The sequence below is a fragment of the Pomacea canaliculata genome, linkage group LG2 (assembly GCF_003073045.1).
Source record: "Pomacea canaliculata isolate SZHN2017 linkage group LG2, ASM307304v1, whole genome shotgun sequence".
In the NCBI taxonomy this organism is placed as follows: Eukaryota; Metazoa; Mollusca; class Gastropoda; order Architaenioglossa; family Ampullariidae; genus Pomacea; species Pomacea canaliculata.
Genome location: NC_037591.1, coordinates 11,263,394 through 11,289,978, shown reverse-complemented (window position 1 = coordinate 11,289,978; position 26,585 = coordinate 11,263,394). Strand labels below are relative to the sequence as shown.

The window sequence follows — 26,585 nt, the reverse complement described above, 5'->3', positions numbered from 1 at the left end:
TTTCCCTTCACCCTACATTTCCATCCTTCTCTGTTTTATTTGATCGCAATTTTCTCTTTTTTTATACTTTTCTCTTTAACCTACTTTCATATCATTCTAGGTTTCATTTCGTTGCACATCTTCTAACAGTCTTTCATCTTACGTTCATACCATTCTTTTTTCTTTAGTTGTTCACATCCTACGTTTAATATCAACCTACCACATCATTATACATTTTATTTCATCCTACGTTTGTTTAATTTAACTTTCTATCTCATCCTACTTTTTTATCATGTCGCATTTCTTTCTTTGACAAAGTTAAAATCATCGCCATCGTCTATCAACGGTGTCCGTTATTAATCGTACACACTTGACCGTTATTATGCGTCTACATAAACTGATAGTTTTGAAGTGGATGGTAAAACAAAATGAAAAAAAAACAAAACAATCCAGCCAGAAAATTGTTCTTGATGCAGGGTCAAGTGTTCAAGGGAACAGTGACTACGTCACAAAGTTTGAACTCCAGCATGGACTACTTGAAGACGACCTGCTCACGTACTCAGAGACTGTAACTAGACTTTCTATCATCCAGAAAATTTTGAGCTCTGTCCACAATCTGTGCTACCGCTTTTTTTTAATTTTTGTTTGTTTTTTGTTCTGTGTCCGTTCATTTCTGTAATTTTAGGACCCGCTTTGTAGTAGAAGCTGTCAGCCTGGCTTTAAAACTGAGTTCCAGTATCAGTGCCTCTTCACTGCTGTTTGTATTTCTTTACTCTACCATTCTGCACTTTCTGTTTACAGGAATGATGACGCAAATCACCGTATGTTCTATTAGTGTTTCTTTCAGACACATTAATTTCTATTAGTGTTTCTTACAGAAAGTTGATTTAACATCTTATTCTAATTGTAGTACGTTCTTTCGTGTATCTTTCTATCTCGTTACCTCACATTGTCTTTCCGGCAATCACATTATGCCCTTTTTATTTTTCTTTTCAGTTCATCGGAATAGAAAGTGGCATAAGCACGGACCTTGTGGTTCGGTTCCTGTTTGAACCAGTGGTGGCAAAGGTCCTCCGCCTAAACCCCCTTCAGTGGCCTGATTCAAGGCGTCCTGAACTCGTCTTCACATTTCTAGGAGAACTTTACAAAGACTTCGATCGTACGTACTTGTGAACTGAAAGTCTAATCTTTGTTTGATTTTTGTTTGTTTTGTTTTGATATGTCAGCTCACATCATCATTGATTTACGGGCAATCGTCACCATAATCTTTTTTCAATTTGTTTTTGATATTTAAAACATTTACTTAATTTACTTCAGGCGGTGAAAATTTACTTTCACGGTTTAAAAATCCACGAATAATTGAAACATTTTCTGATAGTTCTGACATTTGACATTAAAGTTTTTTCATAGCAGTATACTAACAATCTACAACGCTATGTAGCTTAGATCCTGTTAGAATTTAGATAAAATAACATTTTATTTACCCCAGAGGCAATCTGTGGCAGCTCGATTAAAAAAAAAAGCCCAGAAAATACTACAACATGTTACCACAACATATTCATATCAGCCAAGCACACATACACATTCATGGTTCAGATAGCTGCATTATATCATATAACATATTTTTTGTGTGTGTTCTCAGACAACCAGACTTACATCGGATGTTTCGCGGACCCTGAAAAATCCCTTTTCAGTTCATATACTGTGGTGTCGACTGCAGAGGCCTGCAAAAATCACTGTCTTGCAGAAGGGAAGCCAATGTATGGCCTTGTCCTTTCTGATGCAGGTAAAGCTGACGACTATAATATAGTTATTATATAATAATAACCCAATGTTCTAAAAGTGTAAAGGCTCTGAATTTTAATAGAAAGGTTCCTCTGTGTTTCTGCTATTATATATCAAAGCTACGAACATTTCTCTGATTCTTTTGAAATCAAATGTTTACTGAAATAACTGGCCATTGTTGAAAGTTTGCTGTAGAAGTTAGACATACTTAATAATTACGTGTGGGTTCATTTTCATTTTTTATCCACTTTTCGTGATTTGAAGATACAATCTGCGCCTGCGCCAGCGAAGTTGGCACTTACGGTTTACTGGGAGATGACAGATGCTCCTACAACTGTAGTGTGGATGAGAAATGTGGAAGCGATGCTGAAGCGTCTGTTGCTGTACACAGAACATACTGTAAGAACAATTGAATCGTTGAACATTCAAAGCACATGAAGTACACTTTTAAAACTACAGGTTCCGAGTTTATGAACCATTGTTTTCCGTTCAGTTAAATTACAAGCTTCCTGAAGTTGTTTTGCGCTCGTAAGCAAGCACACAAACACCAACCTCATTTAATTACCTAGGTTATCAAATATCTACTATTTAGAATATCAGCAAGACTGTATGTAATGTGTTTTGGTTAGGTTAGGTATTTAACATCACATTGTAAATGTTTTGACAAAAATATATAAAGGACTTTTCGTGGAGATTATTATTGGCTTGCGACTGGCTTCGAGAGTTAGACAAATAAAATTCTTTTTGAGTTCTTCTTATTATCGAGTTACTGAACTGGTTTATTTTTGATCTTTAGCGAAAAGCTGTCCAGAACCACCTGTTGTTGGGAATGCCAGTTCGAAGAAGACTTACCTGGAGTACTCACCTGGTGTCGCCACCTTCGGCCTGAACGTGACCTACACGTGTAACGAGGGTTACGAGTTTCCTGACCTCAGCAGGAACATGACAATAACTTGCCAGCAGAACAACGAGTGGTCACAACAACCACCAGATTGTCAAAGTACTTCTACTTATTTATTTGCAGCCACAGTAGTGTTATTGGAGGCAGTATTAACAAAAGCAATAACAATGTCGGAGCCGTAACAGCAGATCAGATTAATTTTAACACGGGAAAAAAAACGTGCCTATGAAATGCAACCAAGTTCAATGAAATATTGACAGCAACGAGCATGTATGCTTCATATAATTAGTAAGAGACATGAGCTATATACATATTATGTCAGAGACAAGGGATGTACATTGTGTACATTATTCCCATCTTGCATTGCGTGAACTTTTACAGGTAAATACAAGATGCGATGCAACGTGCTGTGCAGTAAACATCATTTGTCTCTCCATTATTTTATAATCATATTACACTTTTTGGGATGGTATTTTCATCCATCTTGGGATCCTAAATTCTGTTCGCTAATATCCACATGTGTTTCTCCATGAATCTCTTTCAGCTTGAAGAAAAAGTAAAAATGGTTATTTTAAGTTAAGAAATTCATAGCTCCTCTCCTCTTCCACTCTTGTCTCTCTTTTTTTCTCCTTCTCTCTCTCTCACATGCACTCATGTTTATTCTCTTGTTGTCTCTTTTTGTCTCAGTCGTCTCCTGTCCGCCTCCTCAGAACATGATCAACTCTCACTTAAAGTACAAAGACCTGTTCTACGGTTCAAATGCTACCTACACGTGCGACAAGAGTCATTACATTATTGGCGGCAAATCACTTGCTGTGTCCACCTGTTCAAGTGCCAAGACCTGGACATCTGCACTGCAATGCTTATGTGGGTACCGTTTATGCTGGACTCATTTTCGATCTTTTCTTCAGTTTTATTGTCGTTACATTCAATATTGGAATCACTTCTTCAACCCATGCCTCTTGAAACTTATTGACCGTTAATATGTTCCCACAATAGTTTATTCAGTTCCCTTTATTTCATGAATGTAACGTCTCTATCAGACGTTGTCTTGTTGCTGCACAGCTACATCTTAGCCTCAGTTCGGTTTATCTTTGTGTTTGTGTGTGTGTGTGTGAGTGCCGGAATACGTGTGTATGTGTGTTTAAAAGAGAAAACAATAGTTAACGAGTGTGAATGAAGTTTCGCAGGTGTGCGTGAACGCAAATGTGTTTTATACTGATTTCTTTTTTATTTGCTTTTTAAAAAAATGGAAAAGAAAAACATCTTTCCCTGGCTTGGTGTTTAGATGTGAGACCCAATCGAAAAAACTATGCCTGCCTGTTGGCAAGAGGTCAGCTGATCACTGGCAGCAACCTTCTCGAGATGTGGACACGCAGTCGCTTGGAGTGTAGCGTGCAGTGCATGACCACCGACGACTGCTCTTTCTACAGCTTCTCCCAAAACTCCACGTCCTCAGGCATCAACTGCAAGATGCACAGTGACAACAGTGGCATCGTTGCCCATAGTTCCTGGACTATCTTTGCCATTAGCCCCACGAGCTGCAGTTAAAGCGAATGGTTAAACAAATGAATCGTCATTGACCATTGTGCAAGTCTATTACAGAGGGTTTCTTGTTTGTGGTTGTCTTTTATTGTATCATTTTATTCCAATTTCTATTGAATATCAAAGAACGAGCCAAAATGTGCGGTGGTAATACTGATCAGATGATCATCCCTCCACCCTCAACCACCCCTGTTGTTTATGGGGTTTACATCAGACACGTCTAGCAAGTGTATGGTAAGATATATTACAAAAATGATCCTGTTGTGCATTGTGGTTTATTACACCATGGAACAAAAAAGTGTTTCGTCCATCTGCTGTTCTTTTTTGCTAAGCAAATATCTGGGAAGAGATTGTCTTTTGGAAGAATATGACTTTGTGAATTTTTATGCAAGACATGATGACAGTAAGGGCAAGAAAACCGACACTTGACAGAAATCAGCTCCACTTTTTTGACTTCAACAAAGCATTCTATCAAATTAATTACATTTCCAAGAGCAATTAATTATTTCTGTTTGTGTATTTGCCTTCCTTCTTCCATTACCCGCCCATCAGCTTTTTCTGAGAATGAAAATGCATTGAATTGACCGCTTCTATTTTCACAAAGTACTGATCTGACTCCAGTCACAGATCGATCTGCTGCCATGTAAAAGTGGAAACTTGTTACACCCACTGACCCAGAAAAAAGCTGCTTTCAAACTTGATGGACGTTGGGGATAAATCTATTGGTGTGAACAATAAAACTTATAAACGTATTCAAGCTGCCAATCTCCCGTCTGGCATGAAATGTTCACAGCCGCTTACAGAATGTAATTACAAAACATCAATTGACCATAATTATCTTTTTGAGAAATAAAATAAACAACAAAAAACGCGTAATGATGTTTTAACAGAAAAGTGCGCAAATTGATTTTTGACAGAAGAAGGGTCAAGTTTTGAAGGACTTTGCTACATAACATGCACTGTAATTCTATTTAATTCTAAACTGATCAAAGTTGTGAAGATGCTATGTTTTAAACCTTTTGTAGAAAAGTATTTTATTTTGTCTTTTGTTCTATGACCGATTTAAGAAAACAATTGCAAATGCTACTTAAAGCAGAGACAGTTTTTATGTGTCTGTAGTGGATTTTAGAGCTCGAACAAGCTTAGGGTTATATGTTTTGATATTGATGTTCGCTGTCTAATTCTACTTGTCCTGTGTAATTTTAAAAAAACTTACAAAATGTTTATAAAAGACTTTGCAAAAGTATTTAAATGAAACAATAAAACATTATCTTTATCGTCCACTCTTAGTACTTATTTCTCTGAAGTTTTGAATGATATATAGGGCCTTGTTTAGTGCTCGCATACCTGTAAAGTTCAAGAAGGGCAGCATGTATAACAGTGGGATCATCAAGGGCAAGCTAAGACGGACTAAGCGTATTGCTGAGTGGTTCGAGCACTGGCCTCGGAAATGAGAGACGTGCCGGTTCGATAGCAGTCGACCCAGCTGGAAAGGGATGGCTATCTGAATCCATAAAGGGATAGGGAAGGTAAGGCAGCAAGGAAGAAGAGATAAACCTTGCCCCAAGAAATGGGGGATCACTAAAACTTCCCTCCCAACGACCTGGGGACGACTTTCACCTCGACATCAAGATCAATGAAACATACCCTACATAAATAGAATGTGGCGGTGTGTGTGCATAAGCACACAGTCACACTACATATTTCTTCCTCCAGGAAGTCTTTATTAAATATACTCATTATTTATAGAAGTTGCACTTATTAATAAATTTATTTTTAAGACAATTTTTTTATATATTCTGTACACACACACTCATTCCATGCCGATGCTTTTTCATGTTTTGCTACAGATCATTTCACTAACAAAAATATTCAGTGCTATAACAAACAGAGAACTGCACACATTTCCTTTACTAATTTTTTTGTCCTAAAAATCAAATTAAAACGAAAAAAGAGGAGAGTTAATGATATTCCAACTAATTAGAATTGGGTGAAAATACAACCAAAAAATGTGCTGCACAGTTTATGCAAGAATACTGAGAATAATTAACTAGTTTAAATATCATATCAAAAATATAACATATATATATATTCTAGAAGGTATTAGAAAATCCTCTGAAGATATACTAAAATTAAAAAATAGTATCAAAAAGTTTTTTCTCTTGCATTCAGAGCTTTGTTTTAGAAGATTTTCTAAAGCCAAAAGCAAAATAAAAGCTTTCCTCTTTCAACACAAACACAAACAACAAACTTTGACAATTATGAATCTCACATTTATGGCACATTTTAAATGAAACCTTAATACTTTGCAGTTCAGTGCTGTACAGTTACATCTACTGTCAGATTTTATTCACATATAAAGTGAGCATCTCAGACTAAAAAATGATGCAAATGATATTTACATTTTAAGCAAAATACACTTTGTAAAAATTCAGATTAGAACATAATTTTATTTCTTATGATACTTACAGTATCTATCCTTTGTATCAAATTATTTTATTTTTGATTACTTATGTTTTGTACAATTTAGTTTTCAATATTAAAATTTTTCATCAGTTAGAGCACAATATTTTCATTCAAAATTGCAGTAATAGAAAGCCCCCAGATCCCACTTGCTTAAACATGAACTAACCCACAATAAATACACATTCCTAATGTATACTTGGTGTCATTTAAAGTGCATAACCACCTTTACTCTTACTATACAGTTTGCACCTGCAGATGCAAAATGTTTCCATACCTATAATAACAGTTTTGTTAATATATCCACATTGAGTCAAATATTAAAAACTAAATAATTCCCACCTATCCAAAGATCAAGGGATAAAATAAATGCCACACTCATCTACAAATATGGCTGCACACCTACTTGTCATATATTATTTCCTAGTGTTCTGGAATCACACCAGCTGCAGAGTAAAATGATCAAAGTATGCATACACATATAAAATATTTAAAAGCACCAGTTAGCTCAACCCAAATATTGGACTGAAAACAATTTAACATCTGATTGTATAATTGTACTAGAAATTACACCTTGTTTCTTTACCAAACTTGTGGAGAAATGGCAACAAAAGTAAATTTCTGAATGTACAGAATTATATATTGAAACAAAATGCCCATTTAGTCAACATGAATTGAACACATTTCTTAAATCAGCATAAAAAGTCGAAAATAATGTAAAATAATGTAAAAAATATTTGATCACCATACAGTCACAGCCTATCAACAAACATTTATCTCACAGGTGTTGGTAAAAATATTACAACTTGAAAAAAAAGATTTTTCCGGGTTATTATTATCATGTTTCTTTTTTAATTCAAAGACTGTTTATTCTTAGTACACATACTTTGGTTGATTTCTTTGTAAGCATAACTCTTCCTCCAGCACCTGTCGGTTTCTGACCATACCTTCAGGACCATGGTCAGATATTAATGGTCGATGAATGGGGGTTGCTAAGTGATTAGAGTGTACTGACAAATCCTGAGCCACAAGAGATATGGTTCGCTCCTCTCCATACTCCACTGTGTCTCTGTGTTCTGAAACAAAGGAATCATCACCACCACTAATGGTGTACATTCCTTCATACATCATTAGACTGGGTTTGGTGGTGCCACTCTTTAGGCTGTTGCTCAGCTGTCCTGCTTTGCGCCGATGGTTATTAAGATGCATACTTAGGCGAGTAGGAGTCTTAAAGTCCGCAGGACATAAGTTGCATTTGAAAGGCTTGCGCTTCGTGTGCCCAATTTCATGTCGGCGAAGCGATAGCTTGTTAGTGTATGACTTGCCACAATATCCACACACCCAGTCACGAGTTTCCAAGTGAGTGTACATGTGTTTATCCAGATGACCTTTCTGATAGAAACTTTTTCCACATGTCGTGCACATGTAGTCCTTCTTACCAGCATGGGACTTTTCATGACAGTATCTGAACAAAAACAAAAGTAGATGAAATTATCTTTCAAGGCAAGAAGTAATCTTATAAGTCCCCATGAACTCCCATTCCCCTCACCTCCCCCAAAAAATCATTGAAATAGACTGCTACAAAAATCAAAGGACCGTTGTTTATAACTGATTTTTGACATGGAGCTACAAAATAAACTAATCCATTGTTTAACTCCTTAAAAATACATCATCTTCAGCAAGGTGACTCACAATCTGCTTGTAAACGACATCAATCCAAGAATTGGATGATAGAACGTTTTTCTTTTTTCAGCAGACAGACAACAAAGGCACTAACATGAAAGAGCTGCTGTGAGATAATTTAGGAATCATTTTTCTCTACATGTCCTTCCCTTCTGACCACAATATTGAAAAGTCAGGCATCAGTAAGGTTTGGAAGGCCAAGTAAAAATACCTGGTTGTTTTAATCTACTCTGGTACTGTAATAGCTATTTACTGCATTGGACATTTTCAGCACAAAAGAGATAAAAAAAACCAATGTTTTAGTAAACCTAGTATCTATAGCTTATAAAATATTTGATGTATCTTTATCAGTTGATAAGGTACAAAGAAATGTAAAAAATTTTGATTCTCATTTGCCCTGACTTTATCCACATCTTTTGATCATTTCAGATCTTTAATGTACATTGTCCACAAGAAAACAACATAACTTTTAATGGTCATTGAGATAAATAGATCATTATGATCACATAGATCCTGTATGCTTATAAAAAGATTTCTAATTCAAAGTGAGTCATGTTTTTCTCACTTGAAGGTACCTATATACAGGAGTTTGAACATCTAATTAGGGAAACATACAGATTGCATGCATTTTTGTTTAAAAGGCACGTTAGGATTCAGAATAATCTGTCGAGACCAAACTAAAACAGTTTTAAACTTATTTTATTCTGAGACAATGCAAATATCATACAATAATCAGTACCTACCTTGACTTATTGTATCTAAATGTTGCATCACAGTATCGGCACTTAAAGGGACGATCATCAGTATGAGTTACCATGTGGTTCTTCAAAGTAAGATTTGATGCAAATTCCCTGCCACAAGTCTCACAGATAAATTTCTGCTTTGGTACATACTGAGGGGTTCCATCTGGGTTCCTCAGAACCTTGTGCGTCTCCTGGTGATTGTTATATCCTGTGAGGGTCTTAAAAGCTTTGCCACAAATTTCACAAGCAAACTTTGGCTCATCAAGAGCAAGTTTCCTGAAAATGAAGAAAACATCTCTTTCAGCATCTCTCCATATAAACTCCTATCCAAAAATTCTGCCAGTTATTGCCCTTTTCATCAATGAGAGTTGCATAAAAAGAGCAGCATACATAGTAATTGACTGTCTTTTACTTTTTAAAAACTAGTATAAAGAATTATAAGTGTTAAAATGAGAAATCCTTCTTTTCTTTTTGCACCAGCAGCAATTGCAGATAAAATGATTAAAAGCACACATAGCAGATTTTGAAATCATTAAAGAACACAAGAAAAAACTTAGTCTTCCTGCTAAAAACAGATATACACAAAATAAAGAAAAACATATCTGAAAACATTACACCATGAAAGCTTATTAGGAGTCAGTACCCATGTCCTGTCAGCATGGCATGCTTGGCCAGATATGTGTGAACAATAAAACTGTCCCCACACACTTCACAAACATATGGCTTTTCCCCTGTGTGTGTTCGAAGATGTCGTGTGAGACTGTTGGGGAAGTTGAAAGATCTGAAGAAAGAAAGTTACATGACCACACAAACAAAAAATGCATGTGTTACAATGAATGTATTATTACTTAGGAATAATTTATAATTTTCATATAAATATCAAAAAGTGCACATCTTTTCCAATACCACTTAACACAATCACACATAGTCAGTCATTTTGGTACTATGACACCAAGTGATGTGAAAAAACGATAGCATGATGTGTAACTCTACCACAAGCTATGTTTGATACAGACTCTAACTGTTTGACACACATCAAGCACTCTATCTCTTTTTCACACACAATACTAAGCTACACTTTTTAAAAAAATTTCAAACAGCAAAATTATGTACCTGCCACAGTAGCAACAGGTATGTGGCTTTTCCTTTGTGTGAATCCGACGATGACACACCAAATTACTTGACACCCTGAAAGATTTGGGACAAAGGTCACACTTATATGGTCTCTCTCCACTGTGCATGCGCATGTGTACAGTCAGAGTGGACTTGCTTGGAAAAGACTTCCTGCATTCTGGACACACAACGTTGCAGTTCTTCTTGATACCATGTACTTTTGCAAGGTGCTTGCTTAGTAGGCTTTGTCCTGTGAAAACCTCTTTACATAATGGCTGCCAACATGGAAACTTTCTGTCACTGTCTGTACTCAGCCTGACAAAAAAAAAAGACAGTTATATAAACATTAATGCTGTGCATAAAATACTGATTTTTTTTCATGAACTTCAATAGTCTTTTCTTTTTTAACTTCTCTTATAATATTACTACAATATATCTTACATAAAGTCTGCTATAGAGCTACTGTTAATTTTTAGTGTCCTTTTTCGACAAACACAGAAAACAAAAAGCTAGTTCTCTCCTTTGGATATTGAAATTGAGAAAGATAACATTAATGTGACTTTTGTAATGGTGCTAGTGTATAAAAGAGATTCTCCTCATAACAAACAGAACAATTCTGTTTACTTCTAAATTGCACTGGTTAATACACGAACCTTTTAGACTTTGGATGGCACTTTTGCATATGTTTGTTCATGCTGTCACTGTTCTTGAAATGTTCTGGGCAAAGCACACACTTGAGTGTATCACACTGCTTAAAGTGTATCTTGCGGTGCCTTGTTAACCCATTCATGGAGTTAAATACCACATAGCACTCTGGGCATCTTATTTCTTTGGTGATGGCTTCAAGCTCATCCTGTATAATAAGTCTTTGAAAATTATATTGCAAAGATAACTGAAAAACAATAAACAACAACAAAGACATACTGCTTAAACTGTTTTATCTACTAAGTCATCAAAGCAATTTTCAGTCAAAATGAGGTTTAATATATTACATTGAGCTCATAAAGCTATTTTGCTTTTTAAGATTAAGCTAAAAAATAAATAGGAATGTTTTTTTTAGAAAACAGGCATACTCAATCATCACAGGTATGTAGCATGTATTAAAAAATTACAACAGAAAAATGACAAAATCAAACAAAAATACTTACAGTTTCTTCCTTCTCTTCATCTTCTTCTATCACCTTCTCCTTAGATGTCAATTCAATGCTGGTATCCTCTATCAACTCCTCCTCATCATCATCATCGTCATCAATGACTTTTCGGTACTTTTTCTTCCTTCCTCTTTTCTTGTATTGCTTTTTTCTTGTCTTTGGGGTTATATCTTTTAATTCCATTTCTTTACTGGGTTCAGCTTTCACCTTAGGCTTTCTTCCTCTTCTTTTTTTAACTTGTGTAACACTACACATTTCCAGCTCATTTTCATTTTTTTGTGTGTCTTCTAAGACTGGTGGTATGTTAAAAGCATCAAGAATAGGTACAGCTTCCTCAACCTTTTCTTTTTTGTCTCTATCTTCTGGCTTAGTTTTAACCTCTGGAGTATTTTTTTCTGCTGATGGTTTTGTGTGTCCTGTAGAAGTCTCTTGCATTTCTTGTGGGGTTTTAGAGACCGATGGCCGTGGGATATGTATACCCTGTGCAGCCAGCTTTTGTGCAATCTCATCATGCTTCTTCTTGTGTGTAGCTAAGAGCACAGGAGTTTTGTATTCAGCATCACACTCATCACATTTATATTTGGATACAAATATGCTGTGATCATGCTCCTTGTGTTCTTTAAGCTCAGCAGTTGTGAAAAATTCCAGAAAACACAAGCTACATGAGTAGGTTTTAATTTTGATAGGCGATTGCTTCACATGTTCAATCATTTCATCGGACGTGGAAAAGTTGCAATTGCAACATGGACATATAAAAGGCAACGGGGTTGGAGGTCCCTTTTCTCTATTTAAAGCATCCATTTCAGTAAATCAGCGTTTGTAATGCATTCCTGCAACAGGAACACTTGTATGTACATGGTTTTACTAAGCATCACATCTGATTATTTTTGCATAAATAAAAAACATTTGTAATTAACCATTTTCTCCTCAGCTCTTGATAATGGTATCGAAAAAGAAATAGAGGAAGAGAAGAGCTAATGAATACGTATATACATATCAGATTATATTAAATGTAGATATACGAGAATTTGTAATAATATTACTATTATATTCTGAATAGCTTCCCACTGCATTTTAGTGTTTGCATTATTTTCCCCTTAGCCTAGTAGATATTCCCTATGCAGTACTTTAACTTCTGTCAGACAATAATACTGCGAGTACGCCTTGATGTAGCAGACGATAATCTGTCGAACACAGCAAAGAATCAGTTTTTACTTTCTAATCTCACATTATACAACATTTTCACGTTTAATAATTTGATTTAATGTACTACAAAGGTACATGTATTTTCAGTTTGTTAGAAAGTTGATTGATCCTACACATGTCCTTACCAAAAACTCAACGAAAATTCGACAGACACCAAAGGGACGCGCTAGATATTCCACATCCGCTTTCTTATGCGCAGGCGCGGCCAAGGGAAAGAACTGCTTGCAGCGAACAAGTTTGGTAATCCCATCTTTTGGCGTCTGCTATTGCAGTCTGAATGTGCATCACGTGTAACATTCCTTCCTTCCACACAATAGCAGTGGCAAGCTTGTGCACTCCAGTTTTTTTCCCGTTGTCCTTCCACCTTCATTCCACACCATGATTGTGACATGATAAAGACTTTAAAGGACTGTTATGAATCCGTTCGCCCGATGAAATGTTACAATATCACTAACTCAACGACTTGCAACCATAGAAGCAAGAAATGTACACTAAGAAATAAGGAAATATAATTATGGTAAAGAGACAAATTGTTTTAATAAAATACATACAGAAATATATGACAATGTATAAAAACTTATGTTTACAATCTCTCATGACGTCGTGGTTGTATGACCACAGACATATATCCAATGTAAATTGAATCTTATGGTTTGTTAACACTTTTCTCCTTGGGACACTGTCGTGTCGACAAATAGATTTTTTTCCCGCAAATTTATCGTCCACACATAAATTTTAACAGAACAATTCAGTGCATCTCACAGATATAGTCTTAAATCTTATAGTAATACACAAATCTTTGCTGTCCATCGTCGCGGTATCTGAAGGTAATTTTCTTCTCCTAGACGAGGCAGAGTATTAAACTTTTTTGATACAATGTCATTAGATGATGATTCTTTGCAAACAAAATTAATGTCTGCTTATTTTCACTGTATTTATCTGTTTACAGGGCTAACCGTCGGTGGTTTTCTCTGGGTACTCCAGTTTCCTCCACTCTGTATGCGTTACACATTTGATAGGCGATAGGTGTATGTGCGTGTGTGTATATATATATTTGTATCGCGTAAAGCATGTAGATTGGTCCTCGGGGATATATTGTTATATGAATGTTCACTGTTACTGTTATGTGGCTTCTTCGAGCTCACATTTCGCCTCATTTTCTTATCCCTCTTCAGTTCCTGCAACTCTAGAGGAACCCTTTCCGAGAAAGGAAAGGCCTTCCCCATCATATTGTCGTAGTATCTGTGATTATTACGATGATACTGATAACAAGTTTGTAAGCAGAGCCTTTTCTGCCATTAAGCTAGGTTGCACAAGTTTAAAGTGTGACAAAATTTCGTAGTCAATTTTCTTTCTTGTGCAGTGTACTGTCTGTAAATAAAAGATAAAGAGAATATAGGAACAAGTCTGCAGTTTAGCATTTACAGTTCCATGTTTTTTATTTCAGCTTTCTTGCTTTAGGTAAGCGCGAGTTAAAACATATTTTCTTGACATTAACCTCAGCATAATTTAACATATGGTGACGCAAAAACACTCACATACATACATGTAGATATAAAGCAATGGCAAGGGGAGAGTACTTGGGAGCTTTACAGTCCTATCTTTCGCAAATATTATTTTTTGATAAGGAGGGGAAGGGGCGAAAAAATATCAATGAAGCTCACTATGATGTGAAGGTGGCAGGCAATAAACTTTTTGTAAAAATTGCTGCACTTAACAGTCAACACCTTATTTATTTTCCTTCGCCTTCTACAGGAGTGGGTTATTTCATATTCCAGAAGCGTTTCTGTTTTGGCCATAGGGCGAGAAGTATAGTGAAAGTCTTCAGCAAAGCTGGAATGACAATGTGGTAACTTTACCTGTCTACAAGGCTGGTATATGGTTCTCTAGCCGCGGATTAATTAAGCTTAGTCTTTTGTTTTGGACGCTGGAAGTTTAAATGCTGCTAAATTCCTACCTCCTATGTGATGAATATATTATCTTAAGTCCCAGGTTTGCATCATCAGATTTCGATCGCATCAGGTTTTCTTCAGGAACGACATTGTCTAGACACAAATCAGCATCTGGTTTTCCTCCCTCTCTCTCCCTGTGTGTGTGATATTCACTTATGATAAGCAGTTGATGTCCATGCAGTTAATCACGTTCCAAGGTTCATTTTCAGATGTATCTATAAAGCTACCTCATCCTTCTCTCCATCTCATCTCCCTTTTATGCAGTCTGATTGGTTTGCGATATTTAAATGTTGTACGCTACGTAAGCTAGAATGTATGTTAGTAAAGCCACAGTGTCAATAATCTTTGCCTACTCAAATACAAACGAAAGTGTAGACAGGTTAGACAAGCGATTCATTTGCATATCTAAACCCCAACTGTTTAAAGATTTCCCCCTAATCCTTACTGAAAATCTTCGAAATTACAAAAATTACGATTATGGCCAAAACTTGAGGTAAATTTGATCTGTGATTGATTAAACACAGTGAAGCTACATCACAGGTTTCTTCCATGCTTGCTTCTAGAAGTATTACAGGTTTGTCCAATAAACAGGTCTGTTCTTGGCCCACACATGTATCGAGAAAGCCTAATACACGCGTATCTTTCCACCCTCTGGAGGTCGACGTTCTAGATTTTTGGCTTTCATTTAAGGCAGATACGGTCGACTCCTGCACTCTACACGTTCGAGGTAGAAAACCTTCACCTGAGCCAAAAGGGATTTTTTCTCCACAAGCAGTTGGGAATTTAGTGCGAGGAGAGCCCAAACAAGGAGCCTCACATACTTAAGGTAATCTGTTTCGTGAAATAGTTTGAAAATGGAATGAGGTAGTAATGATTAGTGAGGATGATGGAGATTATTGCTACTAATATTTAATGTACTTATTATTGCTGCATCATTTATTTTATAGACATGTTATATTGCTTGCTCTTTCGGATGTGACAAAACAGGGTGGGCAGGAAATGCTGATGTAGGAACACAGTTTTGAGTTGTTTTGAGATCAGCATTGTCCATTACTGGTTCAACATCCATCAGCTATTTAGATATTTCTCAATGCTGTATCGAACAAGAGTATTCTGATGTGCATCGGGCTCGGAAATACCGAAGTACCAGCTATGGCAACGTTCCAACGGGCATGGCACCTTGTCTAAGCGCGTGCGTGATGACTGCACGAGGATTTGCGAGGATCACACTGTTAGGGCTAACATTCTTTCGCCTTTCAAGGAAAAGCTTAAATAATAAATACAGAATGTTAAAATCAAACGAGCTTTAGTCTTATATTTAGAATAAAAATGAATATTTTTGAGTCATTGTCAGTTAGCAACTTATGTTTTAAACGAATTTTTTTAACAGACCGTTTCTATTCCATCTCCACTTCAGTGCATATGTAAACTTTTTATTAAAATAATAAATGAGTTTCGGTTTTAATCTTTTAGTAAAGACTTAGAAATTACTGGAACACCTGTAGTCACGGCAATCTGTGTGATCTATATTTATATCGATGAATCTCTGCCTCCTTCTCTCTTATTTTTTTATGTGCGTGCATCAAGTTAGAGCAACGATTAAGACCTTATCGCCGATACAGTGGAAATCAGGTGTTTGCGAATTTAGGCCTCGTCTGGGTCACGATGCTCCTTCTCTGCATGCCGTATTTGATTACAGAACCTGTTATCCCGTGGTTGTTTACGACAATATTTTCCACCCCTCTGCTATCTCCATACCTGTCTACCTTTCAGGGAAATTCCGGATGTTGCTTGATTAGTCTTTTTGACTGTTTTAGGACGTTACAGAACAGGGGACATTTTTGGCTGCTTCTACAGACCCACACTTTCTAAAACTGCAATACAACATGCTGAATAGTAATTTGGCATTATGGCATCTTCTTTACGGGCACACGTCTTTACCAGTTCCTGCCTGGGCTTATGGCCAATAAAATAAAATAAAAATGTGTATGGGCAATTTAAACTCGATACTTGTAAAGAATCGAATCTGACTTTCTTTCTCTTTTTCTTTCTTTTCTCTCTCTCTCTCTCACACACACACTCACAGATTAATTACTGTCAGTTATTAAAATGTTAAATCATTATTATGACGAGATGTAAATGACACAGCAAACAGCTTACCAATCCTTGTAACTCTTGAACACCTAGACTGACGGAAGGAGAACCTGAACTACTTTCAAGATGTCCGAGCACTCACTGACCTCCATAGTACGCGAGGCCTACACTAAACACAGTGTTCTGTGCGACTTAGTGTGCCGAGAGAACAGCGAGAACCTGACAGCCGAACAGAGCGCCATCTTCAGCCAACTGAGTGAAGAGACTAGGAAAAGGTACTGTACTCACCTGGCGTGTGAGTCGTGACTCAGAACACTGCTACGTACATCTGGTACATGCAATTTTCTTTCAGATGAGAGAAGCATTGACAAAAATGAGATTCCGATTGTCTGTAGCAGTACGAATCCACAAATATTACTTACAAATTTACAATTTGTGATTTCTTACAACACTGATCAACAGTGATTTTACTACAATGAAAATCTCTCCGCATGAGCCAGTTGTTAGTGGACATTTTGTCTACGGAGAATCTTTGTCAACAGTATTGCCATTATCTATTCATGCTAGTTTTTTGAAATTCTTCCGACATTTACTGCGAAAAGACGATAAGCCTTCTCCGTAGGCAGGTTCTTACCAACCAATTTTCCATTTTTCTTAGGTACTATGGGTCTGGCATTGTCATCCCAGAAAAGTTGGAGGGCAAGCGCGTGCTGGACATCGGATGTGGGTCAGGAAGCCTCGTTTTCATCCTGAGTAAACTGGTCGGACCCACGGGCTACGTCGTGTGCATCGACATCTGCGAAGAACTGGTAAATGTCTCAGGCTACCATGTTGCGAGATTTTGGGACAATGTGGTCTTTAACGATCCCGCTCCACTGATTTCATTGAACTTGCTATTTAACAAGGGAATAATTGCCATAAATGAATTCTTTACATCAACTTTAAATGAGTTTCCGTAAAATTGAACATAGCTGTTCTGTCCTTAGATACAAATCCAATTTTAAATTTTTTATTGAAAAAAACAACAGTATTGAGTATAGTATTTGCATATGTTTCTGAGCGCAATTTAGATATATTATTGGAAGGGTATCTTTATATATGAACACATTGAACTCGCATCCACACTGGAAATTGGGATCAACAGATTCAATTATCACTATTATATATCTATATTTTAAAGAATCCTTTGTTACTTACTTATTTTAATGCCTGTAGATGAACATTGCCAAGTCACAGCTTGAATATCACCAGAAGGCATGGGGATACAGTAAGCCGAACTGTGAATTTGTTATGTGCAAAGCAGAGGAACTAGAATTCGAACCGAACAGTTTTGACTGCATAGTGTAAGTTGAGTTTAAGCATTCATTGATAACATCGACTTTATTCATTTAAATGGTTTAGTTTGTTCTACTTGTGATACACTAATGTATGTACACGTTGTTTAGATGAATACAATTACTATCAGTCAAGGTCATGTGCAGTGGAAGTCTACTTCACGTGTGAGTATTGCATCTGTGTATATTAATGATATATGTATATGTTTTTGAGAATATTATAGAACTATATTATAATTTAATAGAAATATTATAAAATAGAAAGAAAAAAGAGCAATATTGAGAAAGGATGAGGGAGTACAATTGACTGAGATGTTAGACACAAAACCACAAATAGTATACAAATATGACACCAGTAAATACGTGGATGTCCAAATCAAAGTAGGAATAAAGATAGGTCTATGGGTTTTCAGCTCCAACGGTGTAGTCTGCTTGTGTCCAGACAAGGAACCCGTGTTCAAGTCCGCTTATAGAGTTCTCAAGGTGCGACTATCTTTCCCAGTTGTTTTATACATGTACTGTAAACCTCTTTGAAAAATAACAAATGTTAATTAAGTCTTTAAAGATTACTTTTAATACACCTGTGTCCATACAAAATTTACATTTTTAGTGGTCTAATTACTTTGTTTAGCACATATTACCAACATTTCACTTTCGGGAAACAGGGGTTTAAAATACTTGTACCCTTTTCTTCTGTCAGGATGGCGGCCAGTTTTTACTGAGTGATGTTTTCGCAGAAGTGGATTCTCCGGCCAAGTACCGAGAGCATGAACTATTGTGGAGTAAGTTATCTGCAGTCTTTTACTAGATCTTCTTAGTCTTTTACCTACAATAATCCCCGAAAACAGACTGCATTAGTCATTTTTAAATGGACACCCTAGTGATCACTTTGTCTAGAACAAAGCTTTTGGTGATTGGAAATTAGAAACAGCTTTAACCAATAAACATTCGTAGGGTTAAAACAAATTGACGAGTCGTTTGTTTCTGCATCATAAAGGATAGTTTCAGTTTAAGGGTGTTAATCACTTTAGGTTAATCAGTATGAAAATCATCTCGACTCTTCAGCTTTAGGCACGACTGGATCATTGCGATGGGACACTCTGGCTGTAGAGACCAGTAAAGCTGGCTTCACAACACCGTACCTTATGCAGGTTGGCCCTGTCAACATTGTAAACCAAGAAGTCCTTCAAATGTTGGGTAAGTTCTGACCCTTGTAACATCCATCAGTGTATGTTCAATGTTAAATAACTATTGGATCGCATCTTCTACACTTATAAATGTGACTGATAGGAGTTACACATGGCGCCTTGACGGGTGAAGTATCTACACCCAAAACAGGTTATTTTGTCAGATTATTTTCTTCGTTTCCTTTTCATCAAAAATCTATGATCATAATATTTTTGTCCTGTAATGTGCTTCGATTCTTGCAGAAAATGGTCGCTTTGTCTGCGCCGGATGGCGATTATTTAAGCTGGGAAAAAACGTGAAGCGGGGTGCGGCCAGAGTAACATACAAAGGGGACATCAGTGGATTCCCTGATGCTTTTAAATGGGATGTAGACCTTACTTTTCCAGTGAGTCTCGATAAGGATTTACCTCGAAATGTTACCTGGTCCCAGGTGTTTATAACATTTTAACGAGCCTGAGAGGGAAATTTTTTAATTCAAATCTTTATTACTCTTTGTAAGTTATTTTATTTGCCTTCTATCTTTTTCCGTCGTTCTTTTTCCTAATTCATTTTAACCCATTAAGACAGTCTTACGTTTCATTTTAAAGAGTGTTTTCTCGGGTATCTAGGTCAAAACTGTAATAAAAGGAAAAAGGTATATACAACCGAAAAAATATGTTGTTTGTTATGGGTGTTATTTTCTTTTAGTTAAAGACAAATGCTCATTTTTCATGTATAACAGACCGGTGTGGGTGTCGAGGTGGACAGCGAATTGGCCACCATCTTATCTGCATCTTACCTGAGCAGCAGCTTTGACTTCAGCGACATTGAGACCAACCCCGTCACCAAAAGAGTCAGTTAATACCAAAATCTGTACACTTTTTGCCTCTTGAATTTTCTTTCCTCGAATCTCTTTACAATTTTCATAGTTAAATCGACACAAATGATATGTGCGTGCATATAATGTACTTAATCGAAAGAAGGAGTTAACAGTCGACTAATAATTGTATGGTGATAGTATTTAGTTAAGCACGAACGTGGACAGACGATGAGACTGTTATTACAATTTTGATCATGTAAGAGACTAAACTTTCTGTCTAATAGTAGATGCTGAAAATGACCTAAATGACTTTTTTTTCCTTTATATTGCAGAACCAGAATCCATTCGCATACTTGGACAAGCTGCAAGCTGAGGGACGGTTCCCCGGATTTATCTACAGCATCGAATAAAGCAAAGGGAAGAAATTACTGACATCGACCAACGAATCGAACTTTATTTTCTCTAACACATCTACTAAGGGACTGTTATCTTATATATCTATATTTGTTATAAACGTATGAAAACGCACACGAACACACACGCCCTCCCCTCACACATACGTATAATCAATTTCCTGTAGACATCGTTATAATGTTCCTTACAAGACAACAATATAACATATATTGATATATACATATATTGATCATATATTGCACAAGTGAACTACTCTCTGCATGTTTTGTTTTTTTCAAGTTCTAAGAATGAAGTTTTATATTATTAAAGACCGACCATCACATTTTAAAAAATATAACATGGCCTTATTTTCTTTAATAATGTTTCCACTTTTGTGCATATAGCAATACACATTGATAGATAAAAGGCAGCGTTTGTATATTGTTGGTAACGTATGCCGTGTAAATTTAGAGTGTGGATATCTTATCAAACGTCAAGTGTTGTGAGAAAGATACTGGCGTCCGTTTCGGGTGCGGAAACAACCTGCAAGAAAGTATCTGTATGGAAGCAGTTTTCCAGAATATTACACAACTCGCAAGGTAGATAATTGCTATGACTGTTTTTATGTGCATGTAAATGTTATTCAAATGAAAGAGTAAATAGTTTGTACTGCCATCAACAAACACCAACAACACCTGCTGAAGTTTTTTTTTTTCTTTTTTACTTTACAAGGTAAGTTAACAAAACGGAAATTAACTCATTTTACATAAAATCATATGAAAACATAAAGCAGAAAATCTATTTTTTGACCAGCTATGTTCTGTTATAATTATATAACAGTTATACTAGTAACACTAGTTATAAGCAAGAAAAACACAGAAAATCAAATACAAGGTTTGACGATATCCCGTTTACAGACTTCAAAGTGAGAAATGTACACGCACACACACAGGCTAGCGTGATCGCTCACACACACAAATTCAGCACCTTAGTTCGTAGGGGCTATGAAATAAAAAATGCCACAGACAACAGTTGGAAAAAATACAATTAGCAAGATATACAGTTGTAATCTGACAACTTTCCTTTTAAAAATATCTTCGTCATCATTTATTTTATCCATATTACAAACATTCGGCAGGCTTGGAAGCTGCAGACGTAAGGGATATAAACGCGTCTTCCTATTCAGGCAAGGGAGATAATAACCCCAAACCTGATTCTCCCTCCTAATCATGCCCTCATCTCCTCAATATGATGAGGTGATATTGGAATGGTGTGTGTGAAATTTGTCAAAATATGCAGAGGATGTTACCTGTGTGATGTGTGATGTCTGATTAATTGTTTTAGTTTCTTGACTGCTAGTCAATACCCGTCAATACAAAGAATTACATTGTAGAAGAGAAAGTATGGAGATAGAAAGCGGTACAATATATATGTTGTCTGAGTAAACAAAGCATATAAAATATAAAATAATCGTGCGATTTGTTGGTCAGTGAACGGATTTCGTCGTTCTTATTCAATGGTGTAGATGAATGCAGGTTGCCGTCCTTCAGCCTGTAGCTTGTCCAGATAAGCAAATGGATTCTGGTTCTGCAACACAAAGTGGGAAAGATTACCTTCAGCATCTGGCATCAAAGAGAAAAATATCCTGATGCACTTCATCATCACCAAGGAATTCTGCCTGTTGCGATGTTGAAAAATGGGAGTGTCTTCGCGAGTGGAGATGTTTGTGTGGTGTATCATTTAGTAATGGGTAGCTATACTCTATCTACGCTAGGTCTTAAAGTCGTTTGACCGCCTTTTTACACACAAAGAGTGAGAGAAAGAGAGGAATAGGGAACGAGCAAGAGTCAGTGTGATGGCTTTAGTCGAATCTTCATCTCTTTGTCTAATACGATCTTTCAAGTGAAGGAAGGGATATCAAAAGTACAAGAGTTTCACCCATGAATAAACTTTATTCAAATAAAGCTATAGAATAAAAGCATAGCTGGAAGATTAAGCATTTATAAAATATTATAGATATTTTTTAAAAGACGATTTTATTTGTACTAACAAGGGTAAAATAATTGTTTTCTTGTGTCTAGAGGTGTTATTAATACACATAACTTAAAATGTAAAAGTGTGAGGGGCACTCTTTTCATGTTTCTAATGCAATGCGTAGACTGCTGGAAATAATTTAATATTGCATTGTCAACGAAACTGGGTAGCTGGTGAAAAATTATAACAAGACGGACAAACAGACAGACAGAATGAGTTAAATAAGAGTGTGTAAAAAATAAGCTCGGATAACTTTGCTAGTTTTAAGTATAGACTTGTCATTTAGTGTTTACTGACCCTCTTGGTGACGGGGTTAGTCTGAATGTCACAGAAGTCGAAACTGCTGTTTAGGTAAGAGGCAGATAAAATGGTGGCCAAGTCACTGTCCACCTCGACACCCTCACCAGTCTGTGATACATAAAAATGAAAGTTTGTATTACCTGACAGCAAAAACTAATATCTCCATAAATTTTCAGCTGTGTATGATTTTTTATCACGAGTTGTAACTTGAATACGATTGAACTGAGCTGCAGACTAAGAAAAGAGAAATCAGGAATCAAGAAAATGAAAAAAAAGTCGACATATAATTGAAACCATGCACAAGGAAAAATAACATTTTCAGTTTGTAATATCTTAAGCTGAGGAGGTACAATGAAATGCAATTCAATCCAAGATTAGTTAAAAAGCCACGTAATGTTCTGTCTAGATTCACCGGAAAATAAAGGTCCACATCCCATCTGAGAGCATCAGAAAATCCAGTGATGTTTCCTTTGTATGTTACTCTGGAGGCGCCACGCTTGACATCCTTAGGGAGCTTGAAGAGTCGCCAACCGGCACAGACAAAGCGTCCATTTTCTGCAACATATAAACACATCATAACATAAAAAGTAATTTCATGGATTTTCAAAAATCTTTAAAAATTATATAATTCGTGTGAGAAATGAAACTTTTCCGTCACATGACTATGTTCGGAAATATAGGATGTGTAATGCCAGTGATGTCAAAGCTCTGTAATATTGAGTATACATGCAGGTGTGAACTTACCCAACATTTTAATGTACTCCTCATTCACGATGTTGACGGTGCCAACTTGCCCGAGATAAGGACTTGTGAAGCCAGCTTTGCCGGCCACTTCAGCCAAAGTGTCCCACCGCATGGCTCCAGTTGTGCCCAATGCTGAATAATCAAGATACTTTACAACTTAAGTTTAAAGTTTAAACATTTATGTTTTTCTAATTACACAATTTGCTAGACTTCTATTGATAACGCGTACTTAAGTCTGTGCAAAACTCGAGTGATAAAAACGTGTTTCATCTCTTGGTCATTTAAATTTTGTTTCGGTAGACAAAATGGTCAAACGTTGTCCGTTTTCGACTGTCTTAAAAACAGAGGCAACCGTGTTATTTATGTTTGCAAATAAACACTAAACAGCTCTAATGTAAAAGGAAGACAGACGACTAACTCCACAGTGTCTCATGATCTCTGTACTTGATTGGAGGGTCCACTTCGGAGTAGACATCACTCAGGAAAAACTGGCCCCCTTCCTGACACACACATGGAACAGAAATATTTTAGGTATTCTGGATCTTTTTATTGCGTAAAGGCTTTTGGGTACAACTATGAAATATGTTAAATAACCACATAGAGTATTCCCAAATTTAGTGCTAAACAAAGTAAACACTGTAAATTATCTCAGGGGTAGATAGGACCACAGTCGTGTGAGTTCACCTCCAGGGTTGAGCTGATCAACTCTGTTTCAAGTGTGTGAATTACTTACAAATACAAAATGATTGGGTAAGAAAGTTGTACCTTTAGTACTCTGTAAGCGGAGTTGAAAGCGGCTTCTTTGTCTGGACACAAGCAGACTATACCGTTCGATCTGAAAAAAAAGAGTTATTGTTTAGAATTAATGTTCCTCAAATTTTCTGCAGGAGATGTAGGTTTTATTTTCGTGTTTCTATTTTCCGATTTTCTGCGTTTTCTTTTTGTCCTTTTCATGATAAATATAGCCTACATTTACAAACAAGCATATATAAAGTTTATGTACAAACACACCAGACACATAATATAATGTAAGTAATATAAGCCTTCAGTTAACTTATTTAACATTCGCGGATCAACAACGTAAATTTAATTACTTAATGAACACACAGGGAAATAATAACTTTATCAAAGATCATTGAATGTTTAAACTAAACTTACACAATGATGTCAAAACTGTTGGGTTCGAAATCCAGTTTCTCTGCGTTACCTATGACGAACTCACAGTTGGGCTCTTTCAGTCCCCATGCCTTTTGGTGATATTCAATCTGTGATTTTGCCGCTTCAATCTATGAACATCGAGGAATACAAGATTTATATGTATATATGCACGTCACTTTTATATTAGCATATATAGATGTGTTTTACTGCTGCTGCCGATAGCGACAACGATATAGATAAATGGGCAATGAAATATCTTCCATTGGAGTAGAGATACTCAACTAAAACAGGGTTCAGTTTACTCGCATGACTTGTGATGCATCCTAGAGCGGTATTAAAATTTAAATCATGATAGAAAATCAGACACAACGAACCAACACACGAAAAAAAAAAATGGGGGGCATAAGACAGCACGCGCGAGAGTGTGTATGCTCCTGTGTAATTGTGAGGATGAAGAATTAATTAAACCATTATTAATAATACCGTGGTCAAGAGGCCACGAGCATGTTTAACTTGAAACACGGTTGACCCAGAAGTCTCGAACGAAAGCAGCTTAAGACACTTACCAGTCCGTCACAGATGTCGACGCCAACGACGTAGCCCGTGGGGCCGACTAGTTTGCTCAGGATGAAAACGAGGCTTCCTGACCCGCATCCGATGTCCAGCACGCGCTTGCCTTCCAACTGTTCTGGGATGACAATGCCAGACCCATAGTACCTGAGGGGTAAGGGATCACATAACGTTTTATCAGGCTCATGTACAGAGAGATGTGTGTGTGTGTGCGCGCGCGAGTGTGCCTGAGTATGAATATGTGTGGGTGGGTGGGTGGGTGGATGGGTAAGGGTCAAATCGCTAATGAAAAATGACGGAAGAATAGATTAATTGAAGATTTGGAGGTATCAAGCATTAGTACAACATCGCTGCAAGCTAGCATTCATCTCAGTTGGAGTCACAATTCACACCTAGACTGAGATACCTTTTTCTCGTCTCCTCACTCAGTTGACTGAAGATGGCGTTCTGCTCTGTGGTCAAGTCTTCGTCGTTCACTCGGCACACAAAATCACACAAAGCACTGTGCTTGTTGTAAACCTCGCGTACCATGGAGGTTAGTGGGTGTTCGGACATCTTGAAAGTAGTTCAGGTTCTTGTCCTTTCAATCCTTATTATCAAATAAAATATTTTAAGAACATCCAGAGATAGAGAGAGAGAGAGAGAGAGAGAGAGAGAGAGAGAGAGAGAGAGAGAGAGAGAGAGACTGAAACAGAAGAGTAAGAAAGAAGGGGAGACATTGGCAACGATATTATATATATAGACAAACAGAAGACAGAAAAAAGTATATAGACAAACATAGATTACATACAAGAAGATTGGCACAGCGACTAGAATAACCTGCCATCTACCATATTTGTTTTATGTTCACAATGAGCTTCTAAAAGTGTACCTAAATGTTTGGGTTTATTAACTAAACGTTTTCAAACAAGAAATGGTATCAAGCCCAATGGGTGCGATTTTACACATTCTTGTGCATCAAGTGCAAGTGCACTCATTGCAGGTTCTAAAAGGTTGATGTAGATCATCCACGATACCAGACACAAAGAATGTTCAGTGAGAGTGTACTTCTGCAAAATGGAGGAAACAACAAGTTGTCTGCTATTAATAACTTCAGTCACTTATCAGTAATCTGTTGGAACCCTACTGAGTCAGCAGTAATCACATCCTTAGAGCCAAGCGGTATGAAGTATTTATTGTAAACGTATTTTTATCGACTTACGATTCAGTGAAACACCCATACTGTGAAAAATATTACCTTGGATATGTGAACTTGGGTATCTGCTCGCACGTTCTTCTCAACTGTGGAGGGAGTATTTTTCTCAGCTCATGTATCGGGAGCCTGCGTGAAGATCAGCCAACCCTGGCTTGCGTGTCTACTAATGGGGGCACGTCTGCTTTAAATTGAGGCTGTAATAACCCTCCCCATTGGGTGCAAATATATATTTTAAAACATCATTTCACAATACGT

General features: G+C 36.7%; 4 protein-coding genes across 5 annotated transcripts in view; 2 read left to right on the top strand and 2 right to left on the bottom strand.

Annotated features, from left to right (window-relative positions):
• The window catches only part of LOC112556450, a 31,916-nt gene extending 26,432 nt beyond the window's left edge, over nt 1-5,484 (top strand). For both annotated transcript variants that reach the window (XM_025225474.1, XM_025225473.1), the window contains 7 exons: nt 456-547; nt 976-1,138; nt 1,622-1,765; nt 2,029-2,163; nt 2,561-2,764; nt 3,353-3,532; nt 3,954-5,484. In XM_025225474.1, the coding sequence (XP_025081259.1) occupies nt 456-547; nt 976-1,138; nt 1,622-1,765; nt 2,029-2,163; nt 2,561-2,764; nt 3,353-3,532; nt 3,954-4,216 (1,181 nt within the window). In that variant the 3' untranslated portion in view covers nt 4,217-5,484. The remainder of the gene's footprint in view (nt 1-455; nt 548-975; nt 1,139-1,621; nt 1,766-2,028; nt 2,164-2,560; nt 2,765-3,352; nt 3,533-3,953) is intronic.
• Nucleotides 5,485-6,469: 985 nt separating this feature from the next.
• On the bottom strand, nt 6,470-16,775 carry LOC112556457 (zinc finger protein 724-like). Its single transcript, XM_025225485.1, has 8 exons — nt 16,682-16,775; nt 12,695-12,933; nt 11,361-12,193; nt 10,866-11,065; nt 10,213-10,527; nt 9,743-9,880; nt 9,100-9,375; nt 6,470-8,138 (listed from the first exon to the last, which is right to left on the bottom strand). Exons 3-8 carry the CDS (start codon nt 12,162-12,164, stop codon nt 7,547-7,549), a joined length of 2,325 nt encoding a protein of 774 aa, XP_025081270.1. The 5' UTR covers nt 12,165-12,193; nt 12,695-12,933; nt 16,682-16,775; the 3' UTR covers nt 6,470-7,546.
• On the top strand, nt 15,213-21,197 carry LOC112556470 (arsenite methyltransferase-like). Its single transcript, XM_025225507.1, has 10 exons — nt 15,213-15,347; nt 16,709-16,890; nt 17,274-17,424; nt 17,831-17,958; nt 18,363-18,432; nt 18,650-18,731; nt 19,015-19,146; nt 19,380-19,522; nt 19,859-19,969; nt 20,269-21,197. The coding sequence occupies exons 2-10, from the start codon at nt 16,742-16,744 to the stop codon at nt 20,344-20,346; spliced, it is 1,044 nt and encodes a 347-aa protein (XP_025081292.1). The 5' UTR covers nt 15,213-15,347; nt 16,709-16,741; the 3' UTR covers nt 20,347-21,197.
• LOC112556469 (arsenite methyltransferase-like) lies at nt 21,033-26,523 on the bottom strand. Its single transcript, XM_025225506.1, has 10 exons — nt 26,373-26,523; nt 25,542-25,724; nt 25,132-25,282; nt 24,566-24,693; nt 24,173-24,242; nt 23,826-23,907; nt 23,408-23,539; nt 23,076-23,218; nt 22,661-22,771; nt 21,033-21,916 (listed from the first exon to the last, which is right to left on the bottom strand). The coding sequence occupies exons 2-10, from the start codon at nt 25,688-25,690 to the stop codon at nt 21,839-21,841; spliced, it is 1,044 nt and encodes a 347-aa protein (XP_025081291.1). The 5' UTR covers nt 25,691-25,724; nt 26,373-26,523; the 3' UTR covers nt 21,033-21,838.
• Between the last annotated feature and the right edge of the window lie 62 nt (nt 26,524-26,585).